The sequence below is a fragment of the Physeter macrocephalus genome, chromosome 21 (assembly GCF_002837175.3).
Source record: "Physeter macrocephalus isolate SW-GA chromosome 21, ASM283717v5, whole genome shotgun sequence".
Taxonomy (NCBI): Eukaryota; Metazoa; Chordata; class Mammalia; order Artiodactyla; family Physeteridae; genus Physeter; species Physeter macrocephalus.
The window spans coordinates 3,252,441-3,268,010 of NC_041234.1; the positions used below are offsets into that span (position 1 = coordinate 3,252,441).

The 15,570-nt window shown below is 44.7% G+C and overlaps 1 protein-coding gene across 12 annotated transcripts in view; it reads right to left on the reverse strand.

Moving 5' to 3' along the window:
• Nucleotides 1-14,863, reverse strand: part of PHKA2 (phosphorylase kinase regulatory subunit alpha 2) — a 58,260-nt gene extending 43,397 nt beyond the window's left edge. For 4 of the 12 annotated variants that reach the window (XM_007106924.4, XM_007106923.4, XM_028482899.2 and 1 more), the window contains exons 1-6: nt 14,134-14,860; nt 9,635-9,793; nt 6,380-6,427; nt 5,289-5,457; nt 2,747-2,829; nt 368-448 (exon numbers count right to left, since the gene is read on the reverse strand). In XM_007106924.4, coding sequence (XP_007106986.1) covers nt 368-448; nt 2,747-2,829; nt 5,289-5,457; nt 6,380-6,427; nt 9,635-9,793; nt 14,134-14,211 — 618 coding nt within the window. In that variant the 5' untranslated portion in view covers nt 14,212-14,860. Of the gene's footprint in view, nt 1-367; nt 449-2,746; nt 2,830-5,288; nt 5,458-6,379; nt 6,428-9,634; nt 9,794-14,133 lie in introns of all 12 variants that reach the window. The other 8 variants (XM_028482897.2, XM_028482894.2, XM_028482898.2 and 5 more) reach the window with 4 other exon arrangements.
• Nucleotides 14,864-15,570: the final 707 nt, after the last annotated feature.

Here is a 15,570-nt window from a genome sequence, read left to right on the forward strand (position 1 = left end):
TTGTGAGCCCTGTCCTACAAAGTGGTCATATTCTTCAGCCCCCTTTACGACCCAGAAAAGAAGACTGGACATCATACATCCAGTTTCTTCGACAACAGCAAGAGCTTAGATGTGTGGGTGATAACAATGGATAGTAAGGAGGGAATGCACTTATTTTCAGGTACATGCAGATTTCGGTGTGAGAAACCTACATTTTTTTACCTATAATTTCTGTTGGCTGGGGTACAGGTGCCACTTGAATTCCACACTTGCTGCTGACTTTTGAAAAATACGCTAATCAGATCAAATCCAAACCCCTAACGACGAGAACCAAACCAAGGCAGTTAAAGACGCACAGAAGCAAGAACAAACAGGACGAGACTGTCACCTTGGCCATTCCTACAGAGCTTGCATTCAGTTCTGGAATGCCCTGATTGGTCTTATCTCCACGTTCCCACATTCCATAATCCTGCGGGAGAAAAAGGGAAAAAGAGGTATACGAAAAGTGCTATGGAAAAATGATTCGTTCATGTCACTGCAGGCATAAAGAAACATGAATATCTCTTCTCGAAGGCTACTAAATTCATGGCTTTACATATTCAAGCTGTGTTCTTTCTCGATTTCAGTTCATTTGACCTCTGGGTAGACTTTTGGAAGTAAATACTCAAGTGGACCAAAAATGCATACAAAGACACTCTCAATTTTCTTATTTCTAAAGTTAGTAATTTGTAAGAAACTCTTGATTTGTAGAGACCAGAACATTTTATCTTAAAATAAAAGGCTGCCCTTTACTTATCTGATACGTTTGAACTTGTATTAAATTGTAAGATGGAATAAAGAAACTTTAACGAATGGGTTATAACTAGGTGAAGCCAACCAAACCATTTAAAATAATTTAATACCTATTTTTAACATTACCTCTTGGGAAAAAAATGCTCAGCAACTAACAGGAGCCAAAGTCAAAACTGAGGCTCAGAATACTGAATTTTCCTGCTATTTTGAAACAAATTAATAGGAACTGGCTTAGAACAGCCCATCCACACAGAGGACTTGATACATGCATACCTAGCTTTTATAGTGTATATTTTCACTAAAGAAACCCAAGCACTGGATACCGTTTTGAAATAATGCTATATGCACTACTGCAACCCAAGAAGAACAGGACCAATGCCAAAATTCTGGAATTTACTCTTATAGAGAAAGATGAACATTTTCAAAATGAGAAATTTTAGACTTAGACGCACGAGAGTGACTTCAGACTCTTCCCTGCCAAGCAGGCCTTGTCGCCGAGCCCCAGGACCCCTTCCTTCAGTACTCCTCACAGCTGGGCCTTTCCGCTCCAACCCGTCCTCACTCCAACGTTGGAGCCAAGTGACTGACTCATCCTTAAAAACTGCTTTGATCAGCTCACTCCCCAGCATGAGTCTAAAATGACGACCTGTTTATTCCCTAGTGGATCACGTTCAAATCTGTCTGTGTGGCCATACCTCTATTATCCAGCCCCACCTCCTGCACGTCCACAAGCTGACTTTACTTTCTACTATTCTTAAGTACTCAGCTTTCACCCTAAGAATACTCCTTCACTCTGCACCCCCTTTCCCCAAGCTGTTCCCATGCTCACAGCCTGTTCCTGCCTCTGTTATTGTTCCTGCTACTCCCACATCCTTTTCCCTCCCTTCTGCCAATCTAAACCCTACTCATCCACCAAGGTCCAACTGAAGTCCCGCCCTTTCCACAAAGACTTCCCAAGTTTCTTTAGACCAGGGTTTGTCAACCTCAGCACCACTGACATTTGGAGCCTGATCATTCTCTGTTGTGTGGAGTTGTCCTGTGCACTGTAGTATGGTCGGCAGAATCCCTGGCCTCTACCCACTGGATGTCAGTAGCACTCTCCCCAGAGTGACAGCCAAAAACGACTCCAGACATTGCCAAATGTCCCCTGGGAGGAGAAGACTGCCCCTGGTTGAGAATTGCCACTTTAGACCTGGGGTCAGCAAACTACGGCCCTTGGACCAAAACAGTTTGCCACCTGTTTTTTGTAAACGAAGTCTATTTGGGACACAGCCACGTTCGCGAGTTCACGAGTTGCCTATGGCTGCTTTTGTGGTACAATGGCAGAGTTGAGTAGCAGCAACGGAGACTGCAGAGCTGAAAAAATTTACTCTCTGGCCCTTTACAGAAAAAGTTTGCTGATCCTTGCTTTAATGGCTTTTAAAAACAAAACAAAAACAAACTCTACCCTTTTCTTACTGCTCTTATGGTCAGCTTTGCAGTTTAGCTGTTCTCTATAAGTGTGTCAGGCTCCACTCTCTGTAGCAGACAAAAACCTGGAGGAACTGAGTTTCTACATATTTATACCCGCACACATCTGGCCCAGGGCACACATCTGGCTCCAGCCTCTCTATCTGTGGGCTGCCTGGGGTGATCCCCACGGCACCGCAGCTCCTGCCGAGGTGCTGATGGCGTTGCCCTTCATCCTGATTCAGGCTGGCCTGTGGACGTGCCACAGGACATTTTAGAGTCTTATTTAAAATAAGCGTGATGGATTCAAACAGAGCATGTGGCACATTCCAAAAACAAAAGCTCCCCAACTGAGCTCCTGGACAGAAATGTGCACTTTGTGTGCAGAGGTGACGTAATCTTATAGCTCTAATCTTGCTAACCTTCTGGTCAGCCCCAAACAGCCTGGCCCTCAAAGAGCTGTATGATTTTTATTCTTTTTGACGCTGGGACACCTGAAAAAAAAAACACTGGGTTTGACACTTACAGCGACTTTATATGCAGCTTCTATGTAAAAAACAAGATTCTGTATGAAGGCCACCTCGTCAAGAGTGAAAATAATACGTAAGCCTAGTAAAGAAAAACAAACAATGGAGTTATGGAATTATGTTGTGAAGAGAGAGCTGCCAATTACAAATTACAAATATTACACTAGGAAATAAATCCTTTTACCCTCATTTTCATTTTTCTTACTAGGGCATCAAAAATTAAGTATGAAGTAAACTGTAACAGTTAATGTCTAATCTGAGAAGGAAGGAAGGCAGGATGGGGGGAGGGAAGGGAGGACGGAAAGAATGGCTCCACTTTTGCGTGTGTGCCTAGGAGTAGAAAGGATTGAAAGAGAAGATGTGGGGCTTTCGGGTACGTGTTGGATTTGTGCAGAGAAGATTCCACAAAGCAAGCATTTTAGCCCGGAGCAACCACTGTCTTATCTTTGAGTGAGCCAAAGGGCGGGTACTCCTCCCCAGTAGCAGATGGGGAAAGTAGAGCCCTCAACTACAGGAGATGGCTTTTCACCTCATGGAAAGGCCAGCTCCCAGGATCTGCCCAGGCGGCTACATCAACGTGTTAAAGCAGGCAGTGACCAGGAGAGCTGGTTTTTCGCTTGGGTCCTTGAATGTATAACTGGTTATGACAAATACATGTTTGTTTGTTTTTTTTTTGGTTCTCCTGTTGCATTTTTCATATTTTTATTTTATACTGGAGTATAGTTGATCAACAATGTTGTGTTAGTTTCAGGTGTACAGCAAAGTGATTCAGTTATACGTATAACACGTATCTACTCTTTTTCAAATTCTTTTCCCATTTAGGTTATTACAGAATATTGAGCAGAGTTCCAACATGTATTTTTATTTTTTAAATTAATTAATTAATTAATTTATTTATTTATTTACTTTTGGCTGAGCTGGACCTTTGTTGCTGCATGCAGGCTTTCTCTAGTTGCAGTGAGCAGGGGCTACCCTTTGTTGCGGTGCACGGGCTTCTCATTGCGGTGGCTTCTCTTGCTGCAGAGCATGGGTCCTAGGTGCGTGGGCTCAGCTGCTGTGGCTCGCGGGCTCTAGAGCGCAGGCTCAGTAGTTGTCGCGCACGGGCTTAGGTGCTCCACGGCATGTGGGATCTTCCCGGACCAGGGCTCTAACCCGTGTCCCCTGCATTAGCAGGCGGATCCTTAACCACTGCGCCACCATGGAAGCCCCCAACATGTATTTTTAAAGTATGAATTCTTGACGCTGGTATGGGTACGGTAAGATATGCACCCTTAACATCACTGGGGGAAGTTTAACTAGTAAACTGCTCTGAAAACAATTTAGCAATAAGTATGAGTAGCCTCTGAATGATATCTAACTAAAGGAAGGAAGCAAATAGAGATGGGGGTCAAAGTTGGTATTGCAACATAGTTATAATAGCAAAAAAAAATAAAAAGAATAAAGGAATAGTTAAACTAATTATGGAATATCCACTGATAAAGTCATTAAAATTATGTTTATAAACAGCTTGTAATATCAAGGGGACATGGTTAAGTTATAATGCTATGTAATAAAAAGACTATATTTATGCATACAGTATGACCTTAAATATGTTTAAATGCATAGAAAAAAAAACTTGGAGGAGACACATTCAAATGAAAATTGGCAGTGAGATTTTTTTTTCTATGTATTTCATTATATTTTCCAAAATATCTACAGTGAGCTCATATTAACTTTCATAACCAAAACATATTTTTTAAAGTGCCTGGTTTATTCACGAAGCCATAACAGTATTATTTACTGACTTCTCCTATTTTTAGAGTTTCACATTTGCAGCCTGAAATAAATGGGAAGCCTTTAACTCAGGAGCATGAATTTAGGGGACTGGAGATAAGAACTCTTGAGACACAGCAGCTAAGTGACCTAACTTGAGGCTATCTGGTGCACAGAGCGGGGCAGCAGCTTGGAGCTCGGGAGGCCCAGTGTCCAGGCCTCCATGAAAGCCAACAGCTTGGGCTTCAACGAGAACAATGCTCACCACCCAGAAGTTTTTGGCCCGCTCACAGCATGGGTGCTATGGACTGAAAGACAACTCTGGGCACACTGCTGACTTCTAGAAATTATGTTGTTTGTTTATAATTTGGATAAACGAGGGTGTGTCTAAAGAGGGTGACAGGGTAATGAGAGGAAGAGCTGAAGGGCCTGCTACTCCTGGAGAAGAAAACTCTAAAATGGAGCATGACACCATCTACAGATATTTGAACTGTTGAACGTAGATCTGATCTAGGTTGGTCCAATAATTAGGCGACAGAGACAGCAAAGGAAGCTTTGGGATCAACCAGTGAGATGCTGACAGAGCTGGCGCAACAGCCCTCGTCCTGCAAGGGTTCAGGAGGCTGACCGTCAACAGTCACAGAGTAGCGCACATAATGCAACGCAAAAAGAAGCAGGCTTTTTCTTTACAGAAATAGCTTATTTTGAATACTGATCAATGCCTGCCCCTCCCTGCCCCCTTCTGGATTGTCACTCCCAGTAGAATGAGGTCAATCAGCCCTGGCTCACCTGAGGCAGTCATCTGGGCCAGAAACAGGAGGAAGAGGGAGGTGGCATCCACCTGGAGGTGGCCCCACTGGTCGTCGCCCACCACGGTGCTGCAGGTGGCGGTGTCGTACTTGGCATGCAGGCTGTCCTTGGTACTCTGAGTGTGCTTGAACCTCTCCACTTTATTCACCTGAGAAAGCAAGTCGGCTGCTCGCAACTAAGGGGTTCATGGCTGGCAAGGTCAATCTCTTGGTTCTAGACCTTTTATCTGTTACCTCTGGAAGCCAGTGGGATGGAAGGCAGGGGATGGACGTTCACTAGTGAGCACCACACAGAGAGGCTGTGCGGGGCACTCTTCCTGCCCATCACCAGAAATGTCTGAGCCCAGTGCCATTTCAACAAGTTCTGCAGGGCTGAGGGGTCAAGACGCAGGGTTTCCTTGTCTGATATCTCCAGCATGAGCTGTGACACACAGTAGGAACTCAATGAGAGGGAGGGAGGAGGGGAGGGAGAGGAACCTCCTCTTCCTCTTTAAATTTCCAATCTTGTTTCCTTATGTTGAAAGGGAAAGAGCAATGTCATCTTTGAAGACTAATGAGGCACGTGCCGATTAAGGGTCAGGACTATCATATTTATCTTGGGATCTGTGTAGATCCTAGTATGATGTTCTGTATACAGTACATGCTCAACACATTGTTTTATTTACTCCTCACTGAAAATATCAATAATATTAATGTCAAGTTTTAAAAACTCAAGCATTTCAACTCAAAAGAAACCCTTTTATAAACTCAACAAACAATAGTACATGGCTTTCTAGGAGTGGCTTTTAAAAACAACGTTTTCTTCCCAGTTTCAAAACAAAAGGGCACGTTCTCCTTTTACACAAGTTAACTCCTGAAAAGAGATTCTGAGAAAGTATTCTTTGACTCTGGTTCTATAGCATAATAAAATTATTGAAGATAATTTTAAAAGGAGAAAGTAAGCAAAATATTTTCAATTTCTCTTCATCTTGAGAAGAAAAGTTCAAAACACTTTAAGAGTGTTAGTTGTCACCATGAATATGAAGTGCCCACTCAGATGACCCAAAAATACATCTGTCGTTTTCCGCCTACCTGTCTCATCATGCACTGGAGAAGACCCCGCATCAGTTTCACCACATTCTACGGACATAAAATGGAATCAGTAATAAGGCCAGCTTCCCTGCGCCATGAAAACAACCTCCTCACCACATGGCTGCTAAGCCAGTGCTGCCTGGAGCCTTCCCCGAGAAGGCATATACATGCATTCTGATTGTTTAGATTATTTCTACCTCTCCACTCCATCACAAAGAAATTCTTGACAAAGTGACTTATCTCAAATAAAGGAACTGGACCAGATGGCACTTCCTGGCACTGAAATCCAGTGACTCCTGCTTTTAGCAAGACAATTTTTATAAGCCTAGTACCCTGGAGCTTTATATCACAATTCTTAGTAATTTATTTTTGTTATACTAAGGATGAATTAAGTCCACCACCATGCCTGCCCCAAAATAATGATGCTTTGCCAAAACAGCCATTTGTGACACCATTACTGGACTACTGAGTAAAGTTCTTACAAGATGCAAGTAGCTGCCTACGTTTCTTAATAATATGTATTATTATTATAAATAATATCAATATCACTATGATAATCAGACGTTCTGTCCTGGTACTGTACAAAACACTTTACCTGGATTCCCACTAATTCTTGCAACACCCTTATGAGGTGGGTGTTATTATTTCCCCACTTTATAGATGAGGAACCTGAGGCTGATGAAGCAACATTGCTAAAGTCTCTCAGCTGGCAGGAGGTGGAGCAAGGACAGAGCCCAGGCCCTCCGACTCCAGAGTTTGAGCTCCTGGTCAATACATTGTGTTGCCTCCCACTTCCTCCACAATTCAGGCCCACTGAAAGACTGCTCTTAATATGTCCTATTAAAAACTCTATATAACTACTTCACAAGTGGCTGGAGAACGGGATATTTTTAGGCCAAAGTAGCCTGGCTGAAAGAAGTTCCCACCCAGGGCCATCAGCGTCTCCTCTCTTATAGAATGCACATGGTTTGCAGGGGAAGACATAGTGAAGGGCCACAAAAGTTAATTGCCAAAGTCTGAAATGGATCACCCTTCAGATTCTTCCATCTCTAAAATCCTAGGAGTCTAGAGTGTAATCTCACTTTATGTCATAAACTCTTTGGACGCAGAAAATATTACCTCATAATTAAAAGGCATAATTAACACTGTTATAATTAACATTTCCTATGGTGTGCAGCATAAACATTTGCCAATCGACTTCCCCTGAAATAAAGAAAAGTTATTTTCCATTGTGAAGAAGCACAGTGGTTCCCAACTGGTGGTGACATTACCATCCCTGGCGGTGGGGGAGCATCTGGAAGTGTGGGGTGGAGGCATTTTTATTGTCACCATGATGGGGGTGGGACCTACAGCCATTTAGTGAGTAAGGACTAAGGACACTACATGTCCTGCAACTCATGGGACAGTCTCACACAATAACAACTGTACTGCCTAAGCCCCAAAAGCAGTAGTGTCCCTGTTGAGGATCATTGGAAGATCCCGTGTTATTTTCCATAATCAAGGGAGATGTCTCCTTTAGTTATTAACAACACTCAACAAATCAAACAATGTGGCCTATTTGTGCCTCTCTATCGTCAGTCACAGATCGGCAAATCTAGTCTACTCTAACCCAGATCAGAAATTGCTTACGGAGGAGAGGTAGCGGGGGGTGTGTGTGTGTGTGCGTGTGTATGCGCACACATGCGTGTGAGTGTGAATAGACAGGCATGGGTTTACTTGGATTTTGTGTCAGGAGGATAGAAAGTTTGGAGGACATGAATATCAAATTATTATACTGTTAAATGAATGATTCACTTATGTAATAGCCATCCAAGTTCTTAGAGGAGCATTCAGTGCCTGCTGTATGTATTTTATTTTCTTCTTTTTTAAAATTTATTTATTTATTTATTTATTTATCGGCTGCATTGGGTCTTCGTTGCTGTGCGTGGGCTTTCTCTAGTTGTGGCGAGCGGGGGCTACTCATTGTCGTGATGTGCAGGATTCTCATTGCGGTGGCTTCTCTTGTTGCAGAGCACAGGCTCTAGGTACGTGGGCTGCAGTAGTTGTGGCACACAGGCTCAGTAGTTGTGGCTCTCGGGCCCTAGAGCAGAGGCTCAGTAGTTGTGGTGCACGGGCTTAGTTGCTCTGCGGCATGTGGGTTCTTCCCAGACCAGGGCTCAAATCCATGTCCCCTGCATTGGCAGGAGGATTCCTAACCACTGCGCCACCAGGGAAGTCCCTATATGCGTTTTAAATACTACCCATTCTTGCCTTACCTCCAAGACTGGGTGATTTCATTACCTCATACTCAGCATGTCTAGTCAAATCCAAACTGTCCTTTCCTTGCTCGCACAGACAGGCTTCCTCTCTTAGCTCCCCTATTGCTGTCAAGGCTGCCCGCCACTCATGCCCACTTTGGTTGCTATAAACAATCACCAGTTGGACCGTAAGAACTCTCCCTGGACCTGACAATCTACTGGCTGTGCCAGCCAATGAGAAATGATGAATCAAAGACAAATCCCAAAGGCTCTCATGCCAAGAGATCTATACTTTTATACATCAATGCTCCTTCCTTCAACGCTATTACTCAAAACACTCTGAAAATACTTCCTGTGCTCAGGGGCAGATTATTTTCTTACATACTTAGTGATGGCAAGTCTTCGCTTTGGTGGGTATGTTGGTTTCTGATTTTGGAAAATAAAAGGTCTTCATTGTGCTGTATGGTAACACAGGCACAAAAACTGGACAACACCAATGTGGTTCAAAATTAAAAGGTGACTATAAATTAAAAAGACTGCTTTGGAATGACTCAAACTGAAAGGCATTTTTAAAGGAAATTCCAAACATGTTTTAAGCAGTGGCAATAATGTTTGGATAAATATCCTTTCAGCATGATTACTCCAAAGAGTATACACTTTGGAATGTGTAGTTCTGGTGTGCTGACTCTTTAAAAACTATCATATTAGTTTATAATGACATCTTGTATATAAGTATGTATAAAACTGACAGAGCATGTGTGAGAGAAATGCAGCTAGTTAGAAAGTTGGATGTCTATTCAGTGTGATTTTTGCTGTTTTTTTATGGAGGGAAAAACCTCAAAAGGAGAGACACATGAGAGGTGGAGACCACCAAAATGCCTCCCCAAAACATACTATAGGAGAAATGGAGAAGAAGCCTGTACCAGACTGTTTTGCATACACAGCTACCTCCTTGTAGGCTTTTCAGTTCAAGTAAAAGGTGCTGAGCGGCACAGCCACAGCTGCCAGTCAGCCTTACCTGCTCCAACTCGTAGGCCTTGGCCTTGTCCTCATCGCGGTCAGCATTCTTGCGGTAGGCCATGCCCAGGCCCCACACGGCCAGGATGCTGTAGACGTTATCCCGCACCCACGCGTCCTTCTGCTCATGACTGGCTGACAACAGCCCCGTGACAGGGTTCTATCAGAGAAGAGACAGAACGATGCAGCATCGCCCTTCACCTAGCTCCTGGGCAATGAACGCCCACCCTAATCGGGGCACGAGGGCTGGGACGAGAAGTGAAGAGACCAGCGTCTTTCTACTGGTTGGGCACAGAATTCTACGTATGTATACTTGATCAAGTTTGCTTCTTATGGAAGTGTTCAAATTTTCTAGGTCCTAATTATTTCTCTGCTTTATAAGTATCTGAGAGAAGGGTATTTAAAAACTCCCACTATGGTTATGGATTTGTTAACAATTAACTCAAGTTTTGCTTTATACATTTTGAAGCTATGTTGTTAGTATTCTGTGGGTTTAAAACTGCTCTATTTTTTTTGGTGAATTATCCTTTTATCATCTAGTAATAACATTTCTTAATCCCTAATAGAATTCTTTTAAATTTCAAAAGCTTATCTGCCTTATGTTAGTATCAATATAATTACACCAACTTATTTTTGGTTAGCATTTGCCTAGTATATCTTGTCTCACTAATTACTTTCAACCTTTCAGTATCCTCTGTTTTAGGTTTGTCTCTTATAAATGACATAGCTTTAAAATTTTTTTTAAATTAATTTCCATTATCTGGTTAATTTAAAATTTTACATCTATTGTGACTGCCTTTTTATTAGTCTTTTTTAAAAACTGGCTTTTGGTTTTGTCAATCTTTATTATTTAGCAGTAAGTACATTTGGCAAATGACTAATGGAAAAAATTCTCTTTCCCAGACACAGGAAAAGGAATTAGTTGATATGCTAGCTGATGTGAACAAAGTATTGCCTCTAACAAAAGAATAATTATGAGTTTGACATATTTAACACCGAGTGATTTCTAACAAGTGAAATCAATGTAAGTTGATCTCAACTTAAAAAGCTCAACATCACTAATCATCAGAGAAATGCAAATCAAAACCACAATGAGATACCACCTCACACCTGTCAGAATGGCTACCAAAAAGAACACAAATAACATGTTGGTGAGGATGTGGAAAAAAGGGAACCCTAGCACACTGTTGGTTGGAATGTAAATTGGTGCGGCCACTACAGAAAAGAGTATGGACCTCAAAAAACTAAAATCAGAACTACCATATGATCCAGCAATTCCACTCCTGGGTATATATCCAAAGAAAACAAAAACACTAATTTGAAAAGATACACGCACCCCAATGTTCATAGCAGCATTACTTACAATAGCCAAGATATGGAAGCAATCTAAATGTCCATCAACAGATGAATGGATAAAGAAGATGTGGTGTATATATACAATGGAATACTACTCGACCATAAAAAAGAATGAAATTCTTCCATTTGCAACAACATGGATGGACCTAGAGGGCATTAGGCTTAGTGAAATAAGTCAGACAGAGAAAGACAAATACTGTGTTTTATCACTTTTATGTGGAATCTAAAAAATAAAGCAAACAAACAAATGTAACAAAACAGAAACAGACTCACAGATATGGAGAACAAATTAGTGATTACCAGTGGAGAGAGGGAAGCGGGGAGGGACAAGATAGGGGTAGGGGACTAAGAGGTAAAAACTACTATGTATAAAATCAAGAAGCTACAAGGATATATTGTACAGCACGGGGAAATATAGCCCTTATTTTATAATAACTTCCAATGGAATATAATCTATAAAACTATTGAATCACCAAGTTATATATCTGAAACTAATATGGTAAATCAACTATACTTTAAAAAAAAAACCCAACAAATCAGAAAGAGGTCAGCCTTGTACCAGGTGACAATGAAAATTGCCTCATAAACATCTGCACCTATCTACAGGAGATGGGAAATATAGTATAAACTTTAGAAACCACTAATTCAGAGTCCAGCTTATTCATTTTTTATTGTGGTAAAATATGCATAACATAAAATTGCTCATTCATTCTTACACAGTGGATAGGTGACCTGCCTAATATCACTCAGAAAAGATGACCAGGCCCTAAACGGGTTAGGGCTCTACAACTGTGATAACTAGCTGTTGGGGCGGGATGGGTGCGAGGTGGGGGAGAGTGGGAAGGAGTGATTCTGCATGTGCAGACTCACGGGATTTTCCAACAGAACCGTACTTGGAGTGTTCTGGTTAACCAGAAAAGCTCGACTACGAAGTCAGGAAGGGAAAAACAGGGCAAACATGAGGGCTTCGCACGAACTACCCCCAAAATAAATACAACTAAAGGCTCAGACAACTTTTTTTTAATCATTAAAATGTTGGAGAGGAAAGTCCAATGCTGCAGATTTGCTTTAATGGGAAGACAGTTCTTTTGCTCCTGAGGGAAGGTAAGCTTGGATCAATAGCTGGGTCATTAGGATGGCTCAGAGCCTGCAGAACATACTTTATCAACAAGGACTTAAGGGTACTTTTCATGTGCCTGGAGCACTGCTTGATGCAAAAGGAAGGAAACTGATGAGGTCTCCGTGCTTAAGGATCTCACAGAATCCATGAGGAGACATAATTATGTTCAAAGACCCGAAAGCAATTAGTAGCTGTATCAAGGCCTTCAGGAAAAAGAGCATCCTGGGCCAGGGTGGTGAGGCGAGGACTTGTGGCCTGGATATGTGTGGCCTATATCAAAATCATAACACCACCAACAGCACTCACTATTTGCTAACTGCCTACTGGGGGGTGGGGCAACATACTGGGCAGTAATCACAGGTGTTTATGTCCTCATTTTACAGATAAGGGCATAGTGTCAGAGAGGCTGGGAAACGGTTACACCTGTAGTTGAAGGATGAGCTAGCGATTCAAACCCAGGTGTGACACAAGAACCAAGCTTGATCAGTTCTCCTTAAAGCCCCTTCCATCACAGTAATGAAGGGCAAGGATTTTCACCTTGGATTTTTAAAACACTTTGTAGAAGTAATTATAATATATTCCAAAGAGGAAAGCAAAAAAAAATATATCACTCCCATTTGCCTGCCTACTTCTTCTTCAGTTCTTAGCTTGAACATCGTCTCTTCCAGGACTCCTCCCTGCTCCCCAAACTGGGCTAAGCTCCCAAAATAAGAACCACAGTCCTTCATGTGCAATTTCAAAAGCCAATATGCTCTGAAAATTTAGTGTTTTCATAATTTTGCAGCAAGCTCGTTTGGTGGCAAAAGGTGACCTGAACTGATGGGAAACTACTTTCAGTCTACTTTTCCTACTCAGTGTGAGTCTTCATATTCCAACGTGGAAAATAATAATGTGTTTGATTAAGGGTGCTGCCTAGACTTCACTGCAGTTACTAGAGAATATATATGTATATTACCTTCCTAAAGTCCAAACACTGCTGACTTGCAAACCACATCTGACCCCAGGAGTTTCAGACAAGGGACTCTGGACCTATTCCCTAAGCATAAATCTCACTGCACTACAAGTATTTATTCTTCTTTGTAGGCCCAGCACCTGACAGAGTGCCTTGCACATAATAGGTACACAATAAATATTTCCCGAATGAAGAAACAAGGCTGTGAAACAGGCTATAGGGAAAAGGGTCAGTGGCTTAACAGTGACCATGGCTCCCAACTTGAAGGCCAGGCCTCTACCCTGGAAGGCCACTTCCTTCTCTGACATGGAGCTCCTATAAATAATTGCTGTTGATTGAGGGCAAGCAACATAGCTGTTGCCTTCACTAGGAATAAAAATAGTCCAGTGGTCTTATATGATGGGCCCAGATATAACTTTAGCCGGGTAATAGAAAACAAAAGACATTCCATACCTCAGACCACATGGGCAGCTTCGAAGATCCCCTCCAACTTGGGAGAAGACCTGCGTTTGGGTCTAACCCTGCTACCTGCAGTAACCTTTCTGGCCTGCAGTTTCCTCATCTGTAAAATAGCAACCAGAGTAAGCCCTAAGACCCTCACAGGTGGGTCTCTAACATGATAATTCAAGGGCAGAATAGCAGCAGTCGCCACACACCCCAGAGTGGGAGGCACACCTCAGGAGTTTCTTCACTCCTGTCTACTGTCCTCGCAGTCCAGAGCTCACCATCCTCATTCAGTGTGCTCTGTCCAACCTACACACACCTCCTTCCATCCAAAAGAAGCAGAGTCAATGCAGAAAGACGCATTTTGTACCCAGGGCACCCAGGGGGCTCCTTTTATCTTCGATCCCAAACAGTGGTCAAAGAATCCTGTGAAGTGTAGCCGCACAGCCCTTAGGTCCCCTGGCTCGTAAAGTGGACGGGGTGGGAATGGGGGTGGGGAGTAACCATCGGCCAGCAAGGACTGGATTTAAAGAGGAAACCTCTTAACTGCAAAGTCTCAGGACACGAGAGGGGACTGGGTAGGAGAATAAGTGCCTCGAGATGGCAGTGCGGGGTGCTCCCTCCTTACCTGGTAACACAGGATTGTTTGCTGCACCAGCCGCGCGTATCCGTCTAAGCGGACCCCGGAATTGCTCCTGCTCCTCATCTCCACGTTGCTCCGGGGCCTCGGCGTCCGACCTGCTGCAAGGAGGTGGGACGCCCGGGCTGCGGCCGCCGAGCGGGCCCGGTTCCCAAGCACTCACAGCCTCGGTCAGTTCTCGAGATGCAGCCCGGCGTTACGAGGTAGGGACTTTTTTAAATGACAGAACCAAACTATGATTGGAAAGCAAGCCAACTAGTGTTTCTTACTGCTGAAAGGCGCGGAGGCGGAGACAGGGGCTGGCGCTATGGCTGCCCCGCCTTGACCAGGCCCGTAGCGCTCCCGACGCTCGCGGGTCTCTGGCGGCCTCGCGGGAGAAGCGGGGAACTCAGTTCCGGGCGTGGGGCGACGATGCCCCCGCCGAGCCTTTTTTGCCTTCGGGCTGTCGTGAGGCGGCCTCGGGGCCGGCCGCGAACTCTATCCGACCCGCCTGCCGCAGCCCACTCGCAGCCCAGTCCCCGGCCGCGCCCCCGCCGCGGAACGGAACCCTCCGAGTCGCGGCCAGTGGGGGAAGGAAAACGAGGTGGCCCGCGAGAGCAGCGGGGAACTTGGCTCCGGGCGGGAACGTTTGCCTCTCTGAGCCCCTTACCTCCCCCCCGGCCGCCGACCTCAGCGGTGGCTGTTGAAACAGGTCCTTCCGTCGCGGGCTTCTGGACGCCCCGGACCCGCCCCCGGCGCAGAGTCGAATCCGCAGAGCCGGGCCTGAGGCCCAGAACACCCCTACCACGCTCTATCGCCGGCGGCCCCGCCCAGCCCTGAGACGAGCTTACAACCCCATCCCTGGCCCCGCCCTCTAGCACCGCCCCTAGATCCGCCGCCGCGGAGCAAAAAGCTCGGAGTTGCGGAGATAAAGGACTGACTCCGGGCGGGGGTCAAGGCTGCCTTCCCAAGCGGCCGTGGGGAGGGCCCCGGGACGGGCTGCCAACTTCACCAGAGGCGGGAGAAATAGGTCCGCCCACTGCGGCTGCCTGGGCGCCCCTCCGCGGGCCGTAATAGTAGTTCTGCCCCTGGCGCGTGTGCGCCCACGAGCGGAAGTAGAGTAGTGGGGCCCAGGGGGGAAGAGGAGAGGCGGCGACTGGGGCAGAGCAGGGTCCCCCAGCTGCCCCCCGCGCCTGCGGCCTCGCCACTAGTCACCTGGGAGAAGCTCACCGGGCCTGGCCTGCAGTCCATCTCCAGACCTGCAACTTGAAACTCGACATTAGTTTCTCGTGGCCGATCATTACCCACAGTTTTTACAATCTTCTGCCCACTATTCATTTTCCATCAAAATCTGGTCCCATATTAATTCCAGAGGACAGCTCAGCTAATATCCTTAACTCAAGCCCTTTGCTAGTCTCCATGCATTTACTGTATGCTTGACCCAGT